We start from the raw sequence: 14,355 nt of genomic DNA on the forward strand, positions 1-14,355 counted from the left end.
ACAAAATATTATATAATATGGGGGCAGTGTATGGCTCAGTGTGTTAGGACTGTGTGCCAGAAGGCGACTGGAAGATCGCAGGTTTAAATCCCAGCTGGGACCTTGAGCACGGCCCTTAACACCCCATTTCTAGGACTGGTTGATCCTGCTTTGTATGAAAGCATGTGGCGTGTGTGTACATACCACCTTGGGTCATACCATAAATAGGGGGGTATTCATTGCGTTGGTCTCAGACGTGGACTGGGCTGCGGTCCACGTAAGCCGCCCCGGCTCACTCACCAAGGGCTAACGACTAAAGCAGGGGACGCTCTGCAAACAATTTTTTAAGAACGCAAACAAACTTCAAAAGGAGAAACTGGCATTTTAAAAGTCTCACTGACGCATCTGATCTCAATTAAGTCTGCGGCACAGTCTGAAGCGCAGGCAGGATCAAACTTCTGGGGAGACGGCAAAAATGGTCTGTGGCAACAGGCGGGGGCCAAAAAAAGGAACTTTAATACACTTTGAAAATCAGGCAGATGAAATATGCGACCGCAGGTCAGTCCATCTCTTGCTGTTTTAGCCGGACGGCTACAGGCGAAAAAACGAACGGCGGAGCTCAGCTCAGCTGCCAGGACGAGGCGTTATCGGGATCCGCGGGACGTTCTCGCAGCTGGAAGCAGTCCTGGGGAGTCGTGAGTATGGCAGGTGGTGGGTCCCCGCTGTCAGCTGCACAAATCATTTCATCCTGAAATCTTCAGGCCTGAAGAAATGGAAGAGGATCACCTTACCCACAATACACGGCAGCATAGGCAAGCCTGACCAAACTGGGAACATTCAGTGCTTTAAATTAGGCAGAAACACCACACTTTCAACATACCGGGCAAGATGTCTGTGCCTGTTGGACGTGATGTGCTACTGACCTTTAAAAATGGTTCAAATTATCAGACACTGAAAGACATTACACGAGTTACTGTCTGCAACCCTCACACAAGTAGAAAATCCATTTTTAACAACCTGATACCATCTTTGCAGTCACATGATTCAAGCTTTAATATCCTAGTACTTAAAAAGCATGATTTGTTAGAACCAGTAGCTCCAATTCAGGTAAAAATGAGGGGAGGTATGTGGTTTAGAGGATTTGGACATGTGATCAGAAGGTTGCCGTTTCGAATCCCAAGGTCCTTAATCCCAACTACTCCAGGCACTGGCTAATCCTGCCTTCTTCCGCATCTCAGGAACTGCTTCAAGCACCAAACCGCCGTCCCAGTATTACCACCAGGGAAACGTTTGTGCATTCATAAGAGTATGACAAAGCTTAAACGCCCAGATGGGGAGGAAGTCGCAGAACGTCAGCAAACGCAGGTGCCACTTTTCCCAGAAACGTTGTCAGACGTCACTGTATTAGACCTAAGAGAGACACACACACGGCTCCCTGCTGAGACTCCCCAGCGACTGACATCCCTGCACCTCCCTCACGGTACCCGAAGTGCTTTAAGTTCCATCCTATAACTTCTCCAGGATCTCCTACCTCTGTGAAGTGTCTTTGCCAAACACGGGTCCCCAAAGACACAGAAAAAAACAATGCTGACACCCCATGGGCCGTGACCTTTTCCTATAAGGGGGTGCACCCACCCCCACGGTTCCCGTTCGGGACAAAAGGTTCCGTTCCAGCAGCCCGTAGGCTCCCAGAGCGTCTGGCAACGGAAACAGAACGTCAACGCAAACGATAACTCAGCAGCCGGACACAACGGTGCCCTGTGTATGAGCCGAAATGACTTCCGTACACAAAAAAAAGTTTCCGTCGCCCACCTAGCCCTCATTGTGTGATGAAGATTGTGGGAAAAGAAAGATTTTCTTTTCATTTTTTAATGGGGAACAGATTTGCAACTTGGGGCGGTTTGATGTCACTCCCAAACTCGCTAAGTGATTCAGGATAAAAGCAGAATTGGCATCTGTTAGAGACGACGGCGTACCAGAGGTGAGATCTTTCAGCATGAAATTAAAGGGATTAAATGAGACTTTGTCCCTGTGTGTGAACAGCCTGAGAATACAGAAGCCCAAAACCTACCAGCCTGCCAAACTTCTCACATTTCAATTCAATTTCAACTACTTGGTTTAAAAGACAAACGTCTAATTGTTTAGGAGATCCTGAAGTAGCATGTTCTACTAACTGGCTAGCTAACTATGATTTTTTTACTCTAATCGCTAGCTATTTAGTTTTTTTTTTTTTAAATCAGGGGGCGGGGAGCCGAAGTGTCTTTTTGAGTGGGGACCAAAAAACCAGTAACCAGCGCTGCCAGCGTAACAACCAGGTTTGTCCTTGGTGGCACTGGGTCGGCCAAACGGCCGCGTGGCAGCGATAGCTAACCCCAACGCCGAGGATACGGGCAGGGGGGAGAAGCAGATAAACTCAGAAGTCTTCACAGATTTAACATTAAGCCGACGTGGCGTGAGCCGGGAGAGACCGCGAAGGTTACTAGCAGCTAGCTGTAATACACACAGCTGGGGGGGGGTGGGCAAAAGATTCACGACCACAGAAAAGGACGGGACACCACCAGCGCGGTGCGAGCGATTAGCAAACACATGGATAGGATGGGGCCCGATGCAAACGTCTGCCAAGACCTGCAGTGCTGGCTCACATCTGCAACAGCTCAAAAAATAAAGCCTTGAATGAAAGCTTCCACATGTCGCTGGGGGTACTTCGAGAAAATAACAAATTAGAAGAAATTTGCTCCTTGTCGTCTTTGACTACTATTCGGAAATCTTCGGTTTGAGGTAGAATTAAGCTACCTTACGAAATCTGTGGGATGACTTGGATCGGTTTTTATGCGCTGTCAGCTTTAAGCCACCCTACATATTTTTTATTTTTAACGCGAGTTCAGCACTTTATCCCCTTTCAGGATGCGATCCACCCACGTGACGGTGAGCATGGCATGTCGTATCCAGCAAACATCCCTGTTTTCCCAACTCTGGGAGAAGCGCTGCTTTAACGTGCATCTCAGCGCGTCTGGAAAACATCACCAAAACCAAAGACGCACTTCAGACCTTTAAAAAATACACATACATGTAAAAATTTTAATGATCTATTCCGTTGTAAAGTCAGGTTCTGACTTTCTGTGGTACTTTTTTGTCTGTAGAACCTATTTTCTATTAATTATCCCCCTTTCGAATTCTGTCGTTCCAGGGAAATAAAAAAAATGAAAAAAATATATATTCCAACTGTAAGCGTGGCACCAAGTTCACCGCAAAGATTATGGGGAAACAGAGCAGAGTGTCAACATAAAAAGAATGGAGTGTAAGGAGACCAGAGAGAGAGGTAAAGCAAGAAGTAAAACAGCAGTAAAGAGCAGTCAAACAAACGGGACCCAGGTTGCACACAGTAATAGCAGAATCCTTGGATTCTCACCCCGAAACCCTGTAGGTGTGGGCTGACATTTCAACAGACAGAGAGATAGACAGACAGAGACAGACAGAGTCAGACACAGAGACAGACAGAGTCAAACACAGATACAGACAGAAACACAGAGAGATGTACAGAGAGATAGACAGACACAGAGAGATAGACACAGATACAGACAGAAACAGAGAGATAGACAGAGAGAGATACAGATACAGAGATAGCAAAACACATACAGACAGACAGACAGATCTAGATAGACAGGCAGACACAGATACAGACAGACAGAGAAATAGATACAGAGAGATAGACACAGATACAGACAGAAACAGAGAGATAGACAGAGAGAGATACAGATACAGAGATAGCAAAACACATACAGACAGACAGACAGATCTAGATAGACAGGCAGACACAGATACAGACAGACAGAGAAATAGATACAGAGAGATAGACACAGGACAGACAGAGACAGTCAGACAGACAGAGACAGATCATTCTGGACGAGGGATGTGTCGTGTACCTTTATCAGGAATTTGGAAACATAGACGCCCTGCCCAGAAAACGAAAACATGACCATGATTTCAACATAGCGCCGGTTCATCCTGCATGGAGGACTGAAGGCACTGTAAGGTCTCGCAGGTCACCTCCTCACCCGCTGGGGAAAAAACAATCCGGCAACAATGCCGAAGTGCCGACCCGGAGGGGCTATCAATCAGGGGGCCTGGAATGCGGGGCTGAGGGGGCCCTCCATCTCTCAGGGTGATAGAGTCTGGCAGGGTAGCCAGGGCCGGGCAGGGAGCCCCGTCACATTAAAAGGAGCGGAAAAAACGGCACTCGCTCCGAAGGCTGTGTTGAGCCGCACACATCAACGCCGCAGGGGAGAAAATATATTATATATATATATATAAATACAAGCTGTAAATACATATTTATGAAGATGCCATTTCCATTTCCATTATGCTCAAAGGGACTGTGACTCCCTTGGGCCGAATCACTCTCCCTCCGCTCTGCTGTAGATGAGCGTTACACTGAGACCTTGTCATGCAGTTAAAGGTGGTAGTGCTCGGGGGGGGGGGGGTGTTCCTGCAGGCTGTAGATGACTTGGGGGGCGGGGGGCTGCCTATCAAATAAATACACTGACACGCAGCTAGTTTTCCTGCCTTGCGGTGAAACGGGGTGACAGATCAGGCTCCCGCCTCTCCACCAGCGCCACCCGAAGGGTCCCTGTGGCACTACGCACCCAATAAACGCGGCGCCGCGGTCGTGTGGCTCGAGGCCTACTCCGGGGGGGGGTATGGCCCCTGCGAACATAAGTGTGCTGCTATCGCCATCCAGGCAAACATTACGCCGAATAACGGCAAAACCGTGTCCCCCACCCCCAACAGGCCCGTTTAATATTTTAACGTTAACTGCAAAAGCGGGTCCTCCGGGTTACCCATTAGCGGCAGGTCCCACCCAGGGCTAACAGGTTTAATAACACGGGTTCCGTTTACCGCCACCTTTGGGTCTTAAAGCCCCGGCTGGTTTCGGCTGCCTGCTGTCATCTTTCATTTACAGACCGGGCCAGAAATGGGAAGCCGACATAGTAAACGTGCGTCTGGACGCCGAATGAATGTCACGGGAGGACAAAGCGAAACGAGAAACTCACAGACACGGATTTTACACGGTTATGATTTTTACGTGTAAAATACAGGCGTCCACTCCGCTGCCCTTGTGACAGTAAAGCACACAAGTATGACGTGGACAAGAACAGATGATATTTTTGAAACAATTTTCAGAGAGCTTTTAAATTAAGCATATTCCCTTGTGTAAAACTAAAGCACTTTAAAATAACGAAAAAATCCTTTAAATTTTCAGACAAGTTAACTGAAGAAAATAACCAGTTAAAAATAAAACTTCTGAGAAGCTATTGGAAATAAATGTTTTCTTTAACAATAGAGGCTACCATTTCCCAGCAGAAACCTTAGCAACGCATTGCCGATATCGTGCGTGTTTTTTAACATGGAACCCTAACCCACCATACATCGGGAGCCGCGATGTTCACGCCAAACCAATTATTTACAGAGTGGCTCGAATTTAAACCACACTGGCCTGGAATCAAAGCCTTATGGACCTCCTGTCACAGTTTGGGGTTCCGTGCTCCCAGTGATAAAGTAGTACATAAATCGTTTTAATTATCGATAGGTCATCAAAGGGTTAAACCGCATTTTTCTGTCCGGGACATGTTGCCATCTCAAATAAATCCCTGCCAAGTGGACGGTCCAAAAACAATTTATGGGGGGGGGGGTAAAAGAATCTGATGGAACGTTCTCCGGGCTGATGCGTTCAGGAGAGACGGTCACACGCGCAACTGAACCTGCAACGTTTTGCTCGGGAACAAACAGGCCGCCCCTCCCTTTAAGCTGTCTGCAGAAGCGGAGAGAGACGGCCTGAGGACGTCCTGCGTTTCATTAGCGAGGCAGGGTTAGGGTCTAAAGCCTCTTTAGAGGAAGGCGAGCACTTCGGAGAGCCCTGCAATTTTCTCTCATTCTGGGTGGCTTAGCACTAAATATTAAAGAAACACGCCCAGCTGGGACCAACCCCTCAGCTACTGTATTCTGCACATGTAGTGATAATCGACTCATTTGCCCGTGCTGAGCATTAATAAGTCAGATGGGGCAGAGGGGTCAAAGAGCCCCCCCCCCCTCCACACACTGCAGCAGGAAAAAACAGAGGTCTTTTAAATCTCAGGCCTGCGTTGAATTTTAACGATAATGGTAGCAATGACAGCTAAGTGTCTGAAAGAGACGCCCGCGTGGTTCACTCCCGTCTCGCCCGGGCCCCGTTTGCGTCCGTGTTCAGGAAAGTGCAAACCCTGCTGACGACAAAGCCAAAATGATGTGGTCCGGTCCACGTCACCCCTGTTCTTTACAGATGCTTATTTGGGAAGGTGGGCGGAGACGATTGTGGGGAGCTTTTCCAGACACTGGGGCAACAGTAAGCTGTGACAGTCTGGGGCAAAACACTCCAGTGCTGTAAGAAAGGGGGAGACCCCATCTGGGCCGAACCACTCGGAGTCACGGGATAGGGGGGTGAGCATGGAGAGCCTGAAAAAAAGACCGTTCAGGCAGTAGCGTTCATTGCCGGGGATTTGTGGCAGGGGTCCTTTGGGAAGATACTTACGGGACCCAAATCCTGGGGAAGGCGTCCCGCTCCTCCTGTGTGTACTCGCTCAGCTTCCGCGGGATCCGCCTGGGCTGCGGTAGCTCTTCCGTCAGGTTCTTCAGGATGTCCTCCGGGAGATCCTTAACAAACAAAAAAACCCAGAAGCATCTCAGAAAGCCACATCTCCTGAGCCAGCTTCTCAGAGCCTGGAACGTCTCGCTCGCAGAGAGCCTCAGCGAGCACGAGCTGCGCTAGGCCCACAAATCCATTCTTACGAGGCACCAAAGCCTGATTGGCTCAGCAGATTAGCCTTCGTCCCCTTAGCGAAGTGGGCGCGCGATGCAGCCAACCCCTTAATGTCGCTCGATGGGCACTTGATGAAATTATAAGCCAGTTACAGAATTCAGGTGCCTTACAAGAAGCACTGAAGGTACATATGTAGGAATTAAGCTTCATTGCACCATAACTTGGTAGCAGCCTGTTAAAAAAATTTAATGCTTGTTATTAACGAGAATTCGAGCATTTAAGTTATTTTGATTACCCAATTGTTACTTTAATGGTATGAGGCCACGACTCAGACAAGGATAAACAAACAAACACACAGAGACAGACAGACAGACAGATAAATAGATAAATTGTGCAGGATCCAAGCACTACCAATAATTAATCATATCATTTGTTCTAGCCAAAATAGTGAATAATCGGCCATAACTTTCTTCTGGAATTGCAGTATTGTTATTTTGTATTATTTTCATCCAACTTTAAGACAAATATCTGTCAAGTAAAATGTAGAAACACCACAATAGATTAAATTATAATCAGTCAACAGCTCAATGTTTCAAATAATTTAGGGAGAGCTGAAGGAAGAGCAGCAGATGTTTCAGGAGCAGGGAGCCAGCAGGGAGGGCAGGAGGACAGAGGCGGTGCACACACTGGGACAGCGGTCCGGCCACAACACGCTCTTACGTCGTCGGGGAAGAGGTGCAGCCTCTGCATCATGGTTCTCCTCAGTAGGTTTCGGGGAAGCATCCCGTAGACGGCCAGCTTGATGATCTAGAGGGAGGGGGGGACCTATGAGTCATACATGGGGGTGGGGGATCCTGTCTGTCCGTCATCCGAAATGTCGGTGCCCATCCTAAACCAGCCACGACAGGCCCTGCTGTAATCACAGTCCTAAAGGTTCCGGGTGCGTGTGCCTTTAAATCCTTCCCCTTTATGCTAACTGTCAGGACTAACAGTCCCGTAATTCCATGGAACATTCCGGATTTGTGGTTTATTGCGGCGTCTCGCCGACACACTGCGAGCGCGATAAATGTGAAGCGCTGCTGCATTTTGTAACCACTGTAGCTGAACACTCATGCTTCAAAATGGAAAAATAAATAAATAAATAAATCCTTGGCGCGACACATTAAGTCCTTGCGAGGAGAGCAGCTCCCGCACGGAACCTTCCGGAATCATCCCCGAGCATGCATGCATTCATCTGCTTCACTCCAACTGCTTATTCTTGAAAGGAGGAGGGATGACAAATACCAGCTATCGGGAGAAGCCATCATTCAGTTTGGGACAGGGGAGGGACAGTACCTCCGTGTGATGATTATGCACAATTATCCCTGATGGATTCTTTATCTCCAGAAATAACTCAGCCCAAGACGGGCATCCATCTCATTTATGTGGGTTAATACACTGAAGTGACCTATAAAAATTACACACACACACACACACACACACACACACACACACACACATCGTACTTATATATCACTGACAAACACCTGCTCGAACCCGAGCCAAATTTTGAGAAACACCTTCTCTGGCCCACAGTTACCGCTAACGCCCCCAGTGGGCATGACATCACCGTATTTGGGTCTGCCCGACTCCAGGACTTCAAGTTCCACACTCTGATTATTTAATTTGGATTGCTCGTCTTGTCACTGACAACGTATGGAGGGCGGAATCAGGGGATTTACTCGCACGCTAATTTGTTTGGAAAAAAATATAGAATACTCAAAGCATGACTCAGCCTTTGGAGTGTAATATACTCGCAGAGATTCTGCGCTGTCAAAACTGGAAAATCTCCGCTAAATTTATAACCGCGTGTCCTCGGCCGAGCTGATAATTTTTTTTTATTTTATTTTATTTTCCAACACAAGGCCGCATCCCTCCACCCGTGTCAGAGCAGGTCACCAATGCGCTTCTCTTTCATACTGACAGGATGAACGGTAACCTGCTCTGGGCAGACAGTTGATGGATTAATACCCTCCATGCCTGACTTCTAATGCGTTACCTTTGAAAAGATGACGGTTAAGTATTACAGTTTGCAAATTATCACAGCAGAGAATCAGAATCTTCATTTCATTGGGACCATTCTGCTCCTGGTATAAGAATTTTAACCAAATGTTCCACCTGAGAGCCCTTATGTATTTTTCTTGGTTTACAACAAGCTGGTAAAAGGGTTGTTTTATTAATGGCCTCCAGGGAGGGTGGGAAGAGAGAGGTGACCAAAAAAAAAAAAATCTAACATTTTTTATTAACCCATATACAGAATTAGCATTACGATTCTCACTGGTCATCATTTAACACTCAACGTTAAGCCAGCACTCTATAAAAAGCAATGAACTCTTATTTTTTTGTTGTGTCCTGAAAAAGGAGAGCTCTGTTGTGGGTTATCCTTGCCCTTCTAGATCACCGTCATGTGACAAGGGCAGGAAATTAAGCTCACCCACTTGGCTGAGCGGAGAAATTTAGGGCGAGAACAAAAAACTGAACACTAGCCCACTGGGTAATAATAAAAAACGTAAACCTGCGCGTTGCAAGTTTTTACTGAACTAGCTAAGTGACACCTTGAGAGGGGTGCATTATGGGTAGGCAGGACCATTTAAGTAGAGCTGCAGCACATGTTTGATGATAGAGGTATGTGTGTCACATGATGATATAAAAAAAACACCAACAACACTTCACTTGAGGAGAGGGGATGGTAGAACGGGACACCAGCTAAAATTCTTTCATGATTTCACTGGATGCTCAATGAATAATTTAATTGCCCTGTGCTTGAATGTAGATTTCTGTGAAACATACCCATATAAATAGCCAAAGCTTTAATGCCCCCCCCCCACAACTGCAATTCTGCTAATCCCCTAGGAAATCTGACACACGCCGCAGAGAAATTAGTTCAGGGCGCTCCCTAAGGGCACACTATAGAACTGCAAGCACTTAAAAAGGAGCACACGCCGAATTCGGAAGCAAAAAAAAACAACAGCTGCCAGTTGGATTCCTGAGGGAGGACGGGATGCCCGCAGAACGGCCATTTTCCCTGTCATCAATGGCAGAGCCTGACTCACCGCTCTGGGGTCCTTCTGATGAAGCTGGACTGCCGTGACTTGCTTGAATCCACCTGGGTATCTTCAAACGGAGCAGAGCACGGCTCAGGTTAACGCACGCCCACTGTAACAACTTATCAGCCATTACGAGTCCCGGAAGATTAAGATTACACACAGAACGCAGGCGTTCCTCGTCTTTAAAGACCAGGGTCTGGCCTTTTCCCTGCTTTACATTTAAATCGTTTTATTTTCTCATTACATTTACTTAGTCACTTTTATCCAATGAGGTCAGACAGTCGCTGGAGCCGTTGGGGGTTAAGGGCCTTGCTCAAGGGCCCAAAAGTAAAATCTCCTTTCCGATCCTGAGATTGTAACTGACGACCTTTCGATCGAAGGCCTAACTTGCTAAGCCAACACTGCCTCCAGGTCCAACTCCAATCAGTGAGCCCTTAAGGGTTTAATCAAGATTTATAAACATTTATTTAACAGACACATTTATCCAAAATTAATGCTGACTGGAGGGACCTGAAATGGCTAATGCTGACTGGAGGGACCTGAAATAGCTAATGTTGACTGGAGGGACCTGAAATGGCTAATGCTGACTGGAGGGACCTGAAATGGCTAATGTTGACTGGAGGGACCTGAAATGGCCAATGCTGACTGGAGGGACCTGAAATGGCCAATGTTGACTGGAGGGACCTGAAATGGCTAATGCTGACTGGAGGGACCTGAAATGGCTAATGCTGACTGGAGGGACCTGAAATGGCTAATGCTGACTGGAGGGACCTGAAATGGCTAATGTTGACTGGAGGGACCTGAAATGGCTAATGTTGACTGGAGGGACCTGAAATGGCTAATGCTGACTGGAGGGACCTGAAATGGCTAATGTTGACTGGAGGGACCTGAAATGGCTAATGTTGACTGGAGGGACCTGAAATGGCTAATGTTGACTGGAGGGACCTGAAATGGCTAATGTTGACTGGAGGGACCTGAAATGGCTAACCAATGATTTGGATACTCCAGAACGAGGGATGAGGGGTAGCACTCACCCCGTGTGAGAAGAGTAGACCTTCTGCTCCCACTTGTTCCCAGAAAAGGCGATGTGTCTTATATTCATGATGACCACATGGTCGCCACAGTCACCTTGAAAGAGATGGGTAACTGTTTAGTTATGACCACAAAACATTATGGCCACAAAACCTGTCACCGTTGCTGTCCATAGGAGAGACTTTCACTGTATGATTCCAGCGGTATGGAGATCTCCCTTCAGTTTAATGGAAGATCTTGTCCCTGACAAATCGTCATTTATCAGAGCTATAATAAAACAGCTAGGCTCTGAAAGATAGAGGGATGACCCTCCCTTTGAAAAATGTAAGGACTCAGAGTCAAAGGCAGCTTCAAGTAACATAAAACAGATCAGTCATTACTGCTGGAAACTGTTTTTGAAATAATAAGCTGAAGGGCTCCAGCAAACAAGCCTCATGGAAAAAAAATGATGAAAGGAGTCAATATTTCATCCTGCTCACAGCAGGCCTTTTCACTAAAGGTTACAGGGAAGGGGCATGAGACTGACTCTCCTTTTTACTAAAGGCTACAAGGAGGAGACACAAGGCCAGCAAACCTTTCTACTAAAGACTACAGGAAAGGGACACGAGGCCAGCTAACCTTTTCACTAAAGGTGACAGGGAAGGGACACAAGGCCAGCTAACCTTTTCACTAAAGGCTACAAGGAAGGGACACGAGGCCAGCTAACCTTTTTACTAAAGGCTACAGGGAAGGGACACAAGGCCAGCTAACCTTTTTACTAAAGGCGACAGGGACGTGACATGAGTCCAGCTAATCTTTTCACTAAAGGCTACAGGGAAGGGACACAAGGCCAGCTAACCTTTTTACTAAAGGTGACAGGGACGTGACATAAGTCCAGCTAATCTTTTTATTGTAGGCTACAGGGAAGGGACACAAGGCTAGCTATCCTATTCCCTTGCCCCCCCCTCTGCAGGGCGAAAATACGAAAAATGGGAATTAACTTCCTCCCGGTAGGTGCAGCCATCCCTCCATCACCATGAAGCTTCCTTATAAAATAAATAAGTCGGAGAGCAGAACGGCAGGTTACGGGAGCACAATAAGCTGCTGGACACGGTGCTTTCATGGGCCGGGAGGTTTAGGGGAGACTGACAGCTAAAACAGAGGTGAGCCAGGAGATGAATGGGTCTGCTCCAGCAGGTTCCCACTTGCCTGGGGCCGGGGACTGTCCACTCTGATTGGCCAGATCGGCTCCATAGCCAACAGCCATGCACAGCCTCGATAATGGGCCATTCTACTGTAGAGATTGACCCTGACAGGCCGCATGATTGTGTTTCAAAAGGCAGCTCAGCAATCACAGGCTCTGAAGAGCACTGCAAATAAAACTTTAAAGGATCTAGTATCATCCATGGCCAAACAGGTGTCCACTACCAGACACCTTAACGAGAGGTGACAAAGTCCCAATGTCTGTCCGCATAAAGCAAGTAATATAGAGTCCTGAGGGGAGTACTTTTTGTGGAAGCCAAAATTGTGTATTTTTTTCTTCAAATTCTGTCTGTTCATCCTGACTTTAATTGTTTATTTATGACCATTCCAAAGGATTAATATTTCTTTAAGGTAAACGAGATAGAATTGCAGATAGTATATAAGACTGATTATAACATTCAAAGCAAGCTAGAAATATAGGCTTTCATGTATTTAATATCACACTTAAATTGCAGATGTACCGATACGTACGTGAGGTTGAATAATTTGGTTTCTGATATATTGAGGCTGCACTGCCACCTGGTGGTCATAATCAACAGTTCGCTAAAGTAGCTTCTCAGTGCCCAGTACAATAAGCAGATTAGGAAGATGAATGGATACTTACTCAGTGCGTGATAGATAGGCTTGTGTTTCCCCTGCAGTCTGATAGAGCACATGGTTGAAATCTTTCCTGGAGGCTGCATTCTTGCATCTATTAAATACCACGATCTTGCAAAGGTAGCCCATTGCTAAGGGAAACCAACAATGGCCAATCACCCAAAAGAATGCATATTAGTGAGCACAGTATGAGCATATGAGCAAGTTCACAACCCATGGTCTTAGGAATGGGGAGGGGGGGTTGAAGACCTAACCCTGCAATATTTAATTTTCCCACATCCATCCCCCAATAAACAGACCTTTGTATTTAAATTCGCAAGTTGTGTCCCCCCAATATTAAACTCTCTCCTACGCCATTGCCTAAACGGTACTTCTTATCAATTAGGTTGTTTTGAACACGGCTATAACTAAACAATAATAAATATATTATTATTACAGGTACTGGAGAAACACGCATAGCAAACATCAAGTGCTTTTGCTGAATTTCCGGTTAACATCTTATGTACACTTTGTACATATGATATCCAAATACACTATATGCATTTCTCAGGAATTACTTAATATCACGTTGTGCACAGCAATCAATACGAAAGAGCTACAGATTTTTTTAGTTAAGGTAACCAGTGACAAGTGTTGCCGGAATTATTGCGGAATGTATCCCATTACATAACATCAACTTCAAGAAAGAGTCACTGGACAGACTGAAAGAAACGTTACGTGCATAGATGCTACGAATTTTTCACCGAAATAATATTAAATTGCGTGCCAATTATTTGCAATGCAATATAACACTCTACCAGTTTCTCCGGTATAAAATTTTTGAATCCCTTTTGTATTGCTACCGCTTCATTGACAATCTGATCTGACAGAAAATATAACATAAACGGGGGAGGGGTGCGTGACTTCTACCGGTTTGTCGATGGTCTAGCGCGTGAACATTTGCATGTCTAATTATTTTGCATTTTACGCCATCCGGACAAAAAACATTACAAAGAAAGCTAGATGTACAAATAGGCCCATTTCATGGGACACTGTACTTTCGTCGGCAATTTCAAGTATATATACCTAAATGATTCCTTAACCTTCAGTTGCACAGCAAGGCAAATGAACCGCTTAGGAAAAGAGTTGGTTAATTATATGAACAAACATTTTACCCTATGGTAATAAAGGGATATTTATGTTATTTATGTTACGCTAATATTTTGTTCAGGTACGCAATTTTATACATCCAATTAAGACACGCTTTTAGCAGACCTTTACCTGTCATTACAAACTAAACACTAAACAACCAATTACGAATCGCACAAAAGACGTTATACTACCTGTCTTACCTGAGCAGATCTGCTAAAACTAGACATGATCAAAATGTTAGAAAACAGTAAGCCAAAAGAATCACATCACATTGCTTCACCCCTAAGCTCAAACCTGGTGCAACACCGTAAATCAGTCGGCCAATATCGTATACAGAAAAAAATAGTTCCAGTTGTAATGCAAAGCCGTAAAAATAATCTTTATATGTAAAATATCTTTAATGTACTCGAGAAACTGAAAATTGTATATATACTGTGTATACAATGGGCAAATCCCCTAGCAAGCAATAATATCTCATGTTAACAGTATTTTTTC

The 14,355-nt window shown here is 45.8% G+C and overlaps 1 protein-coding gene across 1 annotated transcript; it reads right to left on the reverse strand.

Moving 5' to 3' along the window:
• Positions 1-473: 473 nt before the first annotated feature.
• Positions 474-14,198, reverse strand: mrpl13 (mitochondrial ribosomal protein L13). The gene is made up of 7 exons (XM_023812304.2): positions 14,061-14,198; positions 12,737-12,860; positions 10,893-10,986; positions 9,865-9,925; positions 7,493-7,579; positions 6,545-6,666; positions 474-742 (listed from the first exon to the last, which is right to left on the reverse strand). The coding sequence occupies exons 1-7, from the start codon at positions 14,085-14,087 to the stop codon at positions 718-720; spliced, it is 540 nt and encodes a 179-aa protein (XP_023668072.2). The 5' UTR covers positions 14,088-14,198; the 3' UTR covers positions 474-717.
• Positions 14,199-14,355: the final 157 nt, after the last annotated feature.

The sequence above is a fragment of the Paramormyrops kingsleyae genome, chromosome 9 (genome assembly GCF_048594095.1).
Source record: "Paramormyrops kingsleyae isolate MSU_618 chromosome 9, PKINGS_0.4, whole genome shotgun sequence".
Classification (NCBI taxonomy): domain Eukaryota; kingdom Metazoa; phylum Chordata; class Actinopteri; order Osteoglossiformes; family Mormyridae; genus Paramormyrops; species Paramormyrops kingsleyae.

Bases quoted from the DNA above. Each gene is read 5' to 3' on its own strand.
- mrpl13 (XM_023812304.2), bottom strand. From the start codon at position 14,087: ATGTCTAGTTTTAGCAGATCTGCTCAG. The intron at 7,580-9,864 runs GTGAGTCAGGCT...CCCTCCCTCTAG, and splicing joins ATCAGAAGGACCCCAGAGCG to ATCATCAAGCTGGCCGTCTA. The intron at 6,667-7,492 runs GTAAGAGCGTGT...TTGTTTGTTAAG, and splicing joins TGCACCTCTTCCCCGACGAC to GATCTCCCGGAGGACATCCT.